This window comes from Petaurus breviceps, unplaced genomic scaffold, assembly GCF_028583685.1.
Source record: "Petaurus breviceps papuanus isolate PSGF00001 unplaced genomic scaffold, PetGlider_PUasm1.0 90639, whole genome shotgun sequence".
In the NCBI taxonomy this organism is placed as follows: Eukaryota; Metazoa; Chordata; class Mammalia; order Diprotodontia; family Petauridae; genus Petaurus; species Petaurus breviceps.
Window position 1 is genome coordinate 8,549,678 of NW_027187296.1, and position 13,986 is coordinate 8,563,663.

Genomic DNA, 13,986 nt, shown 5'->3' on the forward strand with positions numbered 1-13,986 from the left:
TTCAGGATCTCCTCTCTGTTAACTGTAGCAGTGGGAAGGTAAAAATATTGGACCTGAGTTTTAATTTATTTGGTGGTAAAGGAATGAAACTGCTGTGTGATGCCTTGGATAAACAGGAGTGTAAATTACAAACACTAAAGTGAGTTCCCCAACTTTCTTTTCTACAATGTTCCATAGGCATTAGGATGAAAAGGAAGTAGGAAGAGCAAGTGGCAGGGGGAAAAATATTATTTTTTTTACTTTTTACTTAATTTTTTTCAATCAAAATCCACCTTTTCTTCCTCTATCACTCCCCTTCCTCTGAAAATTAAAAAAAAAGAAAGATTTTGTAACAAATATGCATAGTCAAGCAAAACAAATTCTTATCTTAACCTAGTCCACAAAACATGTGTCCCAATCAGCACCCTGAGCCCATTACCTTCTCTATTAGGATGTGGGCTGTATACTACATCATGAGTCCTCTGTAATTGTGGTGGGTCTTTGCATTGATCAGAATTCGAAAGTCTTTCAAAATTGTTTATTTCTGTGATTGCCATTGTACTTGTTGTTATTGTATAAACTGTTTTCCTGGTTCTGTTCACTTCACTCCAAATCAGTTCATGAAAGTCTTCCCAGGTTTCTCTGAAACCCTTCCCTTCATCATTTCTTGGAGTACAACAACACTTCATCACATTATAATACCATAACTTGTTGAACCATACCTTATTTGATGGACACCCTCTTAGTTTCCAGTTCTTTACTGGAACCACAAAAAGAGTTATGAGCATGGAAAATTGGAGAGGGATCCCAGAGTCAACCATTCTGATAAAATCTGATTCTAAGACATTTTCATTCCTCCAGGACATTCTAGCTAAGGGAGCCTTCCCCTTCTCACACACTTATGTCAGGGTTGGTTTGCTCAAAAAAGAATCCACTGCCCTCTGTCAAAATCCATGACAAATCTATTCCTCCCTTTAGTCCATTCCCTTCACCTGTGACCATTCCCCTGTCTCACTGTTCTCTCATGTTTCTTTTCCTAAAGGAAAGGTTTGTGTGTCTAGTGTGAAGAGGCTGAGCAGCCCTGGAAGACAGACCCTGGAAAAGGGGCATACAGTTGATGACAACTGTCATAATATGCTTACACATGAAGCCAAAATCTCTACCTCATCTAATCCAGAGAGGCCAAATTTGGGGCCAAAACACTTTCCAGGTGGCCTAAGCAGAGTCAGATGGGAATATTTAACAAAATAAATAAAAATGTAATACAACCTAGGTGATGGTAATTTGTCATTTTCCAAATCAGTATATGGCCTTCAGGAATTCATTTCTACTGGAGCTTGATATCACTGATCAAGTACAACCTGTACTTAATCAGGACTCTCAATTATTTATAAACTCCTTTGAAAGGTAGCTTGATAGAGAGATTAAATTTATTTTTACAATCATTTATCATTTCTCCCATTACTTCCCCACCAGTAAAACAATAAAAGCAAAACAAAAAAAAAAGTGAGGCTCTCCCATGCATAGTCTTCAAATACTGAAATTCAGCTAGCAAATCCCTGCCTTCCCCCCCACTTCCCCAAACTCTTCCTGACTCACATGCAGCATCATCAAAGAGGCCACAAGGTGGCGCCATGGTAACACTAGGTTTGGAGTCAGGAAGAGACCTGAGTTCAAAAGTGACCACACACAGGTATTAGCTGTATGACCCAGGGGCAAGTCAATTAGTCTCAGTGTGTCTTCCTTTCCTTAAGTGTAAAGTGGTGAGAACAATAGCATCAATTTCATAGAGTTGTTTTGAGGATTAAATGAGATAATATATGTAAAGTTCCCAACACAGTTCCCAGCACATAGTGGGTGCTTAAAAATGCCTCCTTTCCTTACTTCCTTATCTCCCCACCCCCCCTCTCTGTGTCCTGATTATCCTCCTATGAACATCCATCAGTACTCAATATCTTTTCTGAAATGAACTCCTTCCTCCTCTACTGGTAGAATACAATGATCCAGCCCTGGCTTGACCAGGCCAGAGTGTAGAAGGACTAACCCACCCTTCCTTTTGCATCCTATGCTTCTCTTAATGAAGATAATTCAATTAACTGCTTTGTCTGCTATGTCTCACTATTGACTCATGATGACTTACAAGCCCAGTTGTTGTTCACTGGAACTGTTGTGTTTCCCCCCTTCTGGTACTTGTGCACTTGAGATTTTTTAAACCCTGGCAGAGGACCAGCCAACTGTTTTAGCTCTGATTGTGAAGGGACATTCTGTTCAACCTGCGTTGGACCTGCCCCCAGTGAAGTCCATGCAGATAAGGTCTGTCACTGAGCCAGTGATGAGGAGGGCATTGGAAGGGCAAATCTTAAACCTATGTCAGATGTAACTGATGTGTTTTTAAAAACCATCTTACAGTAGCTTCTACACACACACACACACAGAGTCACACACTTTTACAGTCACAAACAGCAGAAAAGGGGAGAAAATGGGGAGGCAGAAGTGACTACAAGAAGGTACTTGACAGAGGGCACAGGCATCAGGGTTGCAAAAGAAACTCAGTAAAAGATTGAACAAAATATTTGTATTTTCACAGCCTCAGCAAACCTTCTTAAGTGAAGAATCAGAGAGGGCACTGACCAGCCTAAAATAAAAAAAATCTTCAGGGTCCAGAAATGTTGAGAGAAAACCCCCCAGGGATACAGGGATCCTGAGACCAAATTTCCCAGGGCAAGGTTACCTGGAGTAAATTCATGGACTCAATCATTCTTTAAGTCAAGGTAGTAAAGATTTATTGTTACACTTTTCAGTGGTCGCGAGTTCTTAGGGAACCTGCAACCTTAGAGGGATACAGTTAAAGTTGATATAGGATAAACTATAGCAAAACATGTGCCAAATATGCTAACTATGTGAGTCAGGGTGAGATTAGGGAGTGGTTAAAGAGTGATCAGTTCTTAAAGGAACATGCACTTTTAGTATCTACTTCACAGGAATTTTATCTGGAGTTCACTGGGAAATAGCCCAAGTGGGAGGGGCACTACAGTGTGGTTTTAGGCTTGAAGCTTCTCTAAATCAACTAATAGTCAGGACTGACTGAGAAATAACCAGGCTACCCCATCAAAGTCTTGTTAGACAAGATAGACGTAAGGGAGTATACATATGGCAAAGTCTAGTATACATATGATAGGTCAGTGAGTAGTAAATATCTTTGTGACCCAGTACACAGACGGTTCAGTCAGTACAAAGTTGGTTCAAACTTATAAATTCTATAGGTATAGTTGGCTACTGTATCAGGAAGAGAGAAGTATTTTGCTAGGGCATGCTGCCCTTGGGGTGGAGAGAAACTGCCTGAGAGTGTTTTTGAGGCTAGGGAGATTTGAAGTTAGGGAGAAATGTGATTTTGAAATTGGGCTCCAAGCACAGGTACCCTGAGTCTCACTTGGGAAGAATATCATAAAGCAGAATTCTCTGATTGGGATGCTGAAGACACAGTCTAGGCCTGGCTCTTCTCATGGGCTGGGTGACTTTGAACAAGTCACTTTATCTTTACAAGCGTCAATTTTCCTATCCATAATATGAGGTGATGGAATTAAGTGGTCTCTAAGGAAGCCCTACTGCCCAGGCCATGGGCTGCTTGGAATTAGAAACCCCTGCATTGCAGAGCCCTCCCTACTGCCATTAATACCTAGATAGTCTCTTCTACTCACTTTGCCCTTGTTGGGTAAGGAAGAACCATGAAGGACCACTGCTACCACTGAAGACTGCAGAAAAACTACCATCCCAAGTCACAGATTGCCTGAGATTAGAGGCCCCCACTGCAGGAATCTCTGGAGTAATATTCCCAAGAAGCTTCCTACCTTTGCTCTGATCCATATAATATTATGATCAATAGGTGCCTTTCTTGTCGTATGGCAGCAGATTTCTGCTTCCTATTCCCTGTATTCCTGACATTCAGATTCATTTTGTTGAGTTGGAATTCCCCTTTTCCAGGGTGGACTTCATTCTCAACCAACCTTCCCATCCTAGCCCTGTCCCCACTCAATTTCTTTCCACCTTTGCCCTCCACTTTATGTATCACCCTCTGGAATCTCATGGCACCAAATTCCCTTTTGTCTTAGATATCTTCCTTTCATACTCTCCATCTTCTGGTACTCATAGGAAGCTGGATTTCTCCCTAAAGACACTTCATCCCTCCCTAGACTCTCTAGTGCTGATGATTCTTCTCTTAAACCCCGCAACCCCAAGGGCTGCCACTTTTCTGACCCTGGGTCAGAAGCCTCTCCTCTTTTAAGGTTCACCCCACATGTCTATCACTGTCTAGATTCTTTTTGTCTGGTAACCTAGCCTCTAACTTATTCTCCCTCCTATCTCTAGGAGTTCAGTATCTGGTTCATGGTCTTTTCCACTATGTCCCTTTGAGCCCCAATCCTTCTAGTTGCCTTGATGTCCTTTTTGAGCCCCATCCTGATGTCCAACTCTGCTCTACCTCAACCAGCCACATAGGTTATCAAACTCAGACATCACCACTATTCAAAATTCTTTCCCTAGATCTCTTAAATTTACTTCTGATCATAATTTCCTATCAATTCCCTTATTACTCTTTAGGTTTTTTTGTTTTTTGTTTTTTGCTTTTTGGAGGTGGGAGGGCAGGGCAATTGGGGTTAAGTGATTGTTCAAGATCACATGGTGTGATAGTAATGGCATTTAAAGATTCCCCTGTATTGGCTTAGTTTTTCATGGCTAGTAAGTGTTAAGTGTCTGAGGTGGAATTTGAACTCAGGTCCTCCTGACTTCAGAACTGGTGCTCTATTCACTGTGCCACCTAGCAGCCCCTCCCTTATTACTCTTAAGCCTATTTTTGCCCTCACAAGCTCCAGCCCCATGTGGTGAAGGGAAAATGGATTTGAAATCTAATGATCTGTGTTCAAATTCCTGCCTTGCTCCTCACTACGTCTGTGACCATAGGCAAGTCAGTTAATCTCTTGGGGCTTCAGTTTACTAATCTCTAAAATGAGAGTGTTGAATTAGATGTACCCTGAGGTACCTTTCTAAATCTAAATCTGTGCTCCTATGATATCTTTCCATTTACTGTCAATGACTCCTGCTCTCATCTCACTTCAGATCCAGCCTCAGATACTTACTATGTCACCTACCTCCCAGGGATGTTATGAGGACAAAAATGAAATATTTGTAAAGTGCTTTACAAACTTAATGTGCTACATTAATGAATAAAATATAATACATAGAATTATGAAGGAAACCATTTCTTTTGAAATCATTAACAAACTATTTTTTTTAAGTTCATAAACTCTAGGGTAAGAATTTCTGTTCCAGAGCATTATAGAAATACTAGGGTTGGAACAGATAAGGGGACTGATGCCAAGGAAGGTCAAGAGACTTAGTCAAGGATTCTCAGCATCTCAGGGGCCAGGGTTGGACTAGAAAATAGGTTCTCCAGTTTCCATGCCTTTTCCTACATTCATTTGTGAGAATAAAAGGAGATCACAAGGAATTATTCTGAGAGGCTCTTGGGAGGAATCTAGCCAGTATACATAGAGTGATGATCAGGGCAGGAGCTGATGGAAATGTTCTGAATATGATCTATTTCCTTGACTGAATCAGCTGATCAAAGCTAATCCAAGAGGAAAAGATGATGTTTTTTTTTCCCCTTTCCTTTCTTGCTCTCCAGGGAGAACTTAAATGCTTAGGTACACTCTTCATGTTCTCTTACTACCTACTTCCATTTGACCCTTCTATGTTAAATCTTAATAACAGGAGCTCTTTATATGTATACAGCTCTTTTAACAGACCTAGCATTTATAATATTTTTATTAGTACATTTTTCCATGTTTAGAAGCTTTTCTCTTTTACCAAATCTTAGCTTTCTCTTTTGGATATTAAGCTATGATAAAGTTGCTGGCTGTCAAATAACTCAGGCTGTTTAATATATTATACACAGATGGTGATAACAGGAATAAGGAGGAATTCCTTCTTTTAGAGACAAATGATATACTGCCCAGTAACACCAGACTGGGAACTGGAGCCCCAAAAGGAAAGGGGAGGAGGGAATATTATGGATCACAAGCATCACAAAAGGATTTTTTTTTTTCCTATTTTTATTTCCATTTTAAAAAAAGAGCCCAAAGCACCATGCAATAGAGAAAAGTCACTGCAGATTTAACTTGAGGCCTGATTCAGTAGGTTTTCTTGATTTTTTAATTCTGAATTTAACCAACAAGAAATAAGATGAACATTTCCACAGGCAAAGGACAGAAAAAAATAGAATTGCACATGAAACTGTGACTTCATTTTGTACAGTGTGCTTTTCTTTTAAAGTATATGAGGCTAATCATGTTTTAAAAGCTCTATTGCTTGTCTGTTTCTTACTGACTTTCATTCTCTTCTCTTAATATGGTATTAAATACTCCAGTGACTCTTCTCTTACTTTATCTTTATTTTTCTTATTTCTTTATTTTCATTAGCATTGTCACCACCTTCTTTATATCACCCCCTCAAAAAAATCAAAAGAAAGAAAAATAAAATGCTTATATCCTCTCTATATTAAAAAAAATAAAATCCCCATCTTGGTCCTTTCCAAAAATATATATTTCATTTCATACCTTGAGCTCATGATTTCTCTTCCTGCTTAGATTTTCAAAAAGCTCATGTGGGAGGAGTGGAGATACCATGCAACCACAGTATTCCAGCTGGACAACATCAACCACACATGTTGCCATGATGATGCTACCATAGCAGACCAGCAATTCTTCTGATTCTTAACTCACCCTTACTGGTTAGAGTAGTATCTCCAAATATGAATTACAACTCAAACAGGATTGAGTGGGCGATCCTTGTGTTGATGGCTAGTGTGGAAGAGACACAATGAACCATTTACACTGACACAGGTAGGACTAAGTAAGTGTTTCTCATAACCCTAGATAGATGAATATTGAGTCTAATAACCTCAGCTTCATCTGGAGTAGTAAATACTGATGTTTTTAGCTAAAGTTCAAATTCTCCATATCATTAAGCTTAGTGTGCCTTCAAAGTCTACAGTCTCGAGTTGGCTGATTCTCTGAAAGGGCAGAATTAGGAGAATGGAGAAAAATTTCAGAGAAACAAATCAAGATACAATATATGTGAAAACTTCCTAGTTATTAGTACTGTATCAAAGTAGAATAGTACTTCAAGAAAAGTAGTGAGGTGACTAATGACTTGTCAGGAGTGGAGTAGAGGGAATTCTTTTTGTAGTTACAATTTGGACTGGATAACCACTGAGGTTCCCGTCAACTCTCATAATCAAAATTCCAATTGCAATTCGATGAGGCTGGAGGTGGTCATTCATCCTTTTATCCACAGTAGGAAACTCCTCTACAATGCCTATGAAAAGTAATCACACAGCCTCTGTTTGGCTAGCTCCCACGAGAGGGTTCAAAGTTAGCCAGCCAGGTTCACCCCTAAACAACAATTTAACTATGATTTGCCCCATTGGCCAATGTACAAGTGAGTATTTTCCAAGAAGATGGATAGTCCTAAACCAGGTGTGGGGAACCTTTTCATGTCATTAATTTAGCTGTAACCAAATAAGGCCACATTCAAGAAACTTCAATTAGATATACTTAAAAATGTACATTATTTTGTAAAAATCTAACTACCATGTACTTAATAATTTCAAAAAACAAAAACTATTTGTTAGTTTTAAAGTTAACTAAAGGCACATTAAGGCTGTAGTTCCCCCACCCCTGCCCTAGACAATGAAGGATCATAATTTGCTCTAAGTCTAGGAGGCTTTCCCTTTCATCTAATCCCAATCCTAGGACCAGAGAATCAGTGTTGTATAATGGAGAGGGAGCTGACCTTGAAGCCAGGAACAGCTGGGTTTAAGATCTGCCTTTGATACATGCCAGTTGTTTAACTCTGGGGCAAGTTACCTAACCTCTTAACTTTGAAGACCCTCTAAACCTACAAGTTTCAGAGATGATACTAAGCTGCATTAGTAAAAGGAAGTTTCCTTCTCTCAGAATTTCTTCTACAAAGAAAGTCATGAGTCTCATCCTCATCCACATCCTAGTCTTATAACCTCTAGTAATTAAGTCCTCATACATAATTTCTCCAATTTGAACCTTGACACAATGCACCAGCAGTTCCCTAGAACACCCAGTACTCTCTCTAGGATCTGCTTGGTTCTCAGACCATAGATGAGAGGGTTCAAGGTGGGTGGAATGACCAAATATAAATCAGCAAGTAGCACCTGGGTGTGCAGAGGCACTACACCCTGCCCAAACCACTCCACATAGTGAGATATCATCCCAGGAAGATAGTAGAGCACCATGACCCCTACATGGGAGCCACAGGTGCTGAGAGCCTTGAGTCGGGCATCCCTGGAAGAAAGTCTAAACACTGCCTGCAGAATCAGGCTGTAGGAGGTGGCAATAAAGGACACATCAGAACCCACAATGATAGAGGAACCAATCAGACTATAAAGGCTGCTGGGCATATAATCAGCACATGCCAACTTGGCCACAGCCATGTGTTCACAGTAGGAATGGGGGACCATGTGGGAGCCACAGAATGGCAGTTGAATCACCATCCAACTCAGTGGAGTCATGATCAGAATAGCTCTCACCACAATAGCCAGGCCAATCCCCAACATCATCTTGGGTGTGAGAATGGTTTGGTAGTGTAGGGGTTTGCAGATGGCCACATAGCGATCAAAAGCCATGGCTAACAATAGGCCTGTCTCAGCAGCCGTAGCTGCATGGACCACGTACATCTGAGCAAAGCAGGCAGTGAATGTGATGATGCTGTCACCTGACCAGAAGATGCTCAACATCTTGGGAGCTACAGAGGTCGCCATGATGATGTCAACAGCTGCCAAAATGCACAGGAAGAAGTACATGGGCTCATGCAGGGTAGGTTCGACCCAGATCACAGTCAGAATCAGAGTGTTCCCTACAAGGGCCACAGTATACATAAAGCTCAATGGAGCTGCCAGCCAGACATGTACCCCCTCCAGTCCTGGGATGCCCAGAAGAATGAAGAAATTTCCTGATGTCTGGTTGCAAGATGATGCCAGCATGACAAGGGAGGCTTCTTTCCTGTTGATAAAATCACAAAACTCTTAAGAGGATGGAGAAACCAGCTTAGGCTCCCATCTCTCCCTAGTGTCACCTCCTACATGATGACTTTTATACTAGGAGCCCTCAAAGGAAAGTGTTATCAGAAATTTTACTGCTAGAGGCAGCTAGGTGGTGCAGTGAATAGAGCATGGGCCCTGGAGTCAGGAGGACCTGAGTTCACATCCAGTCTCAGACACTTAACACTTACTAGCTGTGTGACCTTGGGCAAGTCACATAACCCCAACTGACTGCCTTCCCCTCCTCCAAAAAGACACAAAAAAATTTAGGGGCAGATAGGTGGTGCAGTGAATAGTGCACTGGCCCTGGAGTCAGGAGGACCTGAGTTCAAATCTGACCTCAGACACTTGACACACTAGCCATGTGACTTTGGGCAAGTCACTTAACCCCAATTGCCCACAGAAAGAAAGAAAGAAAGAAAGAAAGAAAGAAAGAAAGAAAGAAAGAAAGAAAGAAAGAAAGAAAGAAAGAAAGAAAGAAAGGAAGAAAGGAAGAAAGAAAGAAAGAAAAAAGAGCATTGCTAAAAGCATTTCCCAATTCTCTGTTCAAAGCCAGTCTCCTAAAAACCCACACAAACTCTTGCAAGTGAAAAATATAACACTTTAAATGAATATTGGACCCCAATACAAAAAAGTTCAGTTACATTTTAGTTTTGTTCCTCTCTATTGAAGGGTTTTTTAAAAGCCATATTGGGGAAAAGCGGAAGACACACTAAAGGACTGGGCTGTTACTCAGGAGAGAGGCGGTAGGGATGACAAAGGAGAGGAGGCAGAAGTGCTTAATTATTATTTCTCTGCCAAGAAGATCCTTTGTCTTGGGAAGGATGGAACAAAAATAGATAATTGGCAGCAAGAATCCAAGAAAAGTAAAGAGATCAAATGCTTTTTTTCTGATTTCAGATTCCAAGGTTGATCTGAATCATATCCCCAGGGACTTAAAGAACTGGTGGACATGACTTTTGCATAAATGTTGGTGATTTGGGAAGACTGCAGAGCACAGGAGAGGTGTCTCAGGAGCGATGAAAGGTCAAGCAAGCTTCACAAATGCTGTGTCCCAAAAGTCTTAGTGCCAGGATAAGTTTAAGAATGCAATAAGACTTTTATGACACCCTATACAATATGAGGGAGTGGTATGTTAGGCAACAATTTCTCTGAAAAAGAATCTGGGCACATTAATGAGAGCATTCTTAAACGTATCCTTAATTCAAAATACAACCAACACTTAGTAACATCTATTATCTGTTGTGGTCTTTACTTGGCACTGATAATACAAAGGTGAAAAATCTCACATTCAGCTTCCTTTCTACAATGTAGTGCTCAGAAATCTCCAGATGTGACCTGACCAGGGAAGATTAATAGCACGATTATCAACCACCTAATTCTCAGAAGCTACATTTCTTTGAATGTAGTCCAAGAGCACAGTAGCTCTCTCCATTGTGCCACCTAGTTTCCTAACTGAATAGATGAAATTTAATAGGTTTAAAAACTGCATGGTTTTTTTTCACATTATCTTTGTCTCTCTCCAGCATGGCCCACCACATGGTCTTGTATATTATAGGTGCCCAATGATCAGAAACAAGAACACATAATTCAATTCAACCATGAGAGGGTCCGTTCAAGGACCTGGGAATATGTAACCTGGAGAAGAGAATTAAGGGGAACACAATAATTATTCTTCAAATACTTGAAGGACTGTCATGGGGGGAAGAAGAGAGCAGACTTGATATGTTTCATCATAAAGGTCAGAACTAGAGGCAATGAAGAAGGGGGCATCATGGTAGGAGAGAGAGCCCTGGAGACAAGATTAGAGGGAAGGTCTTTGGCATAATTTTTGACCAAATCACCTTCCTTTTTAAACCTCAAGTGGTGAGTGAAAATGGAAACCTTCTAAAAGATCAACCTCATTTGATCTGGGGGTCAGACTTTGAGTGGGCAAGGAGGTACCCTCCGATTAGCTGAGGACGGTCTGAATTCTAGGAGTAGGAACAATCCCTAAATCAGTGTTTTAGGAAGTACAAACCATGGCAGTGAGAATACCCAGTCATTCTGTCTGTCCCTGGAGAGGGTGACAGTGGTTAGTAACAGGAGGAGGGAGGTGTATCCTTGAGCTGTATGTCTGAGGGCCAGAGATCCTGGGCTGGAGAAGGGGAGATTTCTCGATCAGACTCTTTGGAACCTTGAGACTCTGGGTCAGATCCTCAGTCATCCTGCCTGACAGCCTGAGCTTCCGAACTCTTGAGCAGAGAATTAATTTTGTCCCATACCTTCTAAGAGACCCCTATCTGAAATTCCATCTGCTCCATCCCAGGACCTACCTGCCCTGAGGAAGCCTCAAGGTCCTTCTTTCTCTGAAAGGGCAACAGGAGCATCTGAGCTGCCTCCTCTTTAGATGAGGATTTATAACCCAGGTTCCTCCTTGCTCTGGGAAGCTAGAGCCCTGCAGTCCCCTTAGGAGGCCTACATCCTGTCACCTGGAATCACTCAGGGAAAAGTGTGAGCTAATGAGCTGTGGAAAATGGAATATCAGGGGAGGCAGCTAGTATAGGAGAAAAGTTGTGGAGTCTGAAGACCTAGGCTTGAATGCTGCCTTTGTTTATGCCACTAGCTAGGGAGGTAGACTGGAAGGAGATATTTACCCTTCTGTGTCAGTTTCTTTCCCTTGTAAAATGGAGATCATGCTATTCTTGCTATTGACATTACAGGGCTGCTCTGATGAAAATGCTTTGTCAGTAATTATGAATTTCATTGTGTCAATCAAATCTTCTTTACCTCAATTATTCTTGGATGTCTGATGACAAGAAAAAATTAATGTTAGTGAAGTACAAGAAATAACACAAACAATAAAGTAAGATTCTTGAGAGAAGCTCTAACTGCTAATACAACGGCAGAAGTTGGATCTATACAATGCAGCATTGCACTGGACCTGAATCCTACACATGATACAAAGAAGCTGTTAATCTTGACCTACAAATTTAATGTTATGGCCATTAAGGTATTTCATGATGACGTTGGGTAGTCAAGTCAAGAGAGAATTTAAACTATTGAATAAGCAACATTATTGAGCCAATATAATGGATGGTGTGTATAACAAATATACAAAGTATATGCAATTGGTCCAAAGGAAATTTTTACTACATTTTGTTGTGTAATTGAGGAATTCAAATACTAACAAACTCATGGAGGTCAATGAAGTAGCACAGTGGAGAGAGTGCTGGACCTGGAATCAAGAGCATGTGAGTTCAAATCCAGCCTCTGTCATTTATTAAATGTGTTACCCTAGGCAAGTCTTCTGTTGTTCCCCTCCATTTTTTCAGATGTAAAATGGGATCTATGGAAACAGAAATGGCACACCGCTCCACTCCCTTGTCAACAACACCTCACAAAATGGGGTCACAAAGAGTCAGACATAAACATGTGATAACAACAATTCTAGGAGCTTATATGCATTGCATTTCTTTTCTTTTCTTTTACGTCTCTTCAAGAGACAGTAAAACCATGAATTATATCCTAGAGATGACTGATACTTTCACTCATTATAAACAGTGAGAAATCAGAAAATTACTACCATTGCTGAGGTATTGTGGGAAACATATTTCTGGTATAAGACTTGACAGTCAGAATTCACTCTGATTAAAGTAGAGACTTGGAAAGCAAATTAGTCAATCAGATGTTGGTTTTAGTAGGAATCAAGAAGTCTAAAATGAGCCCTTATCATGTTTGAGGAGATTTACAGCCTGAGCATTTCAACCCCAACTTACTAGAAATGTGAAAAACTAAAATTTGAACTGAAGTCAACCCTAATCCTTTTTAAAACATGTATTCACTACTGCAAGCAGTGTTGCCATGAATCTTACACTCTACTTGCTAATGTTTGCAAGAGAATCATCCTTGCCTATTCCCTTGTACTTTAGAGATGAAGTTAATGAAGAAGAAAGTGGTCATCATAGCCAATATATGTTTTATTTAAGGGATAGGCTGAAAGAAACTTATTGACTAGCCATGGTCTCAGTTTAGAAAAATGCTGATGGAAACAATGCTCAAATTTGATGTCAAGACCTGTACACAGGAGATAGAGTCCTGAAAAAGAACCTAGGTAATATATAGAACACACAAAATATCAATCTGCTGGAAAGTTACATCTTGACATGTTGTAGAGAGACTAGGCTAATTGCCACTTTAAAGAATAATATCAGAGAATGGTGAAGGATTTACAAAGACAGTGTAGTGGCAACACCTGTTATCTATTGGGGAGTTAATCAAACTTCCTAACAAGTCATCCAACAGCAATGATGGACCATGAGTTAAATACGTTCTATTGAGCTAAATGGATTCTGAATACATTCTCAGAAGCAAAGAACTGAGCAGCATGAAATAAAGTAGAAAAGGGAGAAGAGAAAAATAACCACTTCAAGCCAAGACCATGTGAATGGAATAAGACGGGTGGTAAACCTGCTGCCAGGAGCTGATGTGATGGAAGAAAACCTCCCTGTTCAAAATGACTTATTGGAGGGGGAAAGACAAACCCACATATTACAGAAAATGTGGTAGAGCTAGATAACTGGAAGAATTGTGGCTATTATGAAAATGATAATAGGTATTGTTGCCTGTAAGGGTTATGGGATTTAAAGATCTTCCATGCCCCATTGGACTTGCTGACGTAGCAGGAAGGGGCAGAGCAAGAGGAAGCAGAAGCCAAGCTAGCGTTCCTGCTGTGGCTGGCGGTGGTGGTGACGGCGGCAGCAGCAGAGGCAGTGGCAGCACGAAGCCCTTTTTGAGTTAGGACTGCTAAGGACTTTCTGCTAAGGACTCCTGCTGAGGACTGCCAGGGGCCGGAGCTGCTGGGAGCGCGCTTCCAGGACGCTGGGTGGTTGCTGTGCGTG

At 40.8% G+C, this 13,986-nt stretch overlaps 1 protein-coding gene across 1 annotated transcript; it reads right to left on the reverse strand.

The window, feature by feature from the left end:
- Window positions 1–7,815: 7,815 nt before the first annotated feature.
- Window positions 7,816–9,070, reverse strand: LOC138143477 (olfactory receptor 52I1-like). The gene has a single exon (XM_069064753.1). It carries the CDS (start codon window positions 9,047–9,049, stop codon window positions 8,060–8,062), a length of 990 nt encoding a protein of 329 aa, XP_068920854.1. The 5' UTR covers window positions 9,050–9,070; the 3' UTR covers window positions 7,816–8,059.
- Between the last annotated feature and the right edge of the window lie 4,916 nt (window positions 9,071–13,986).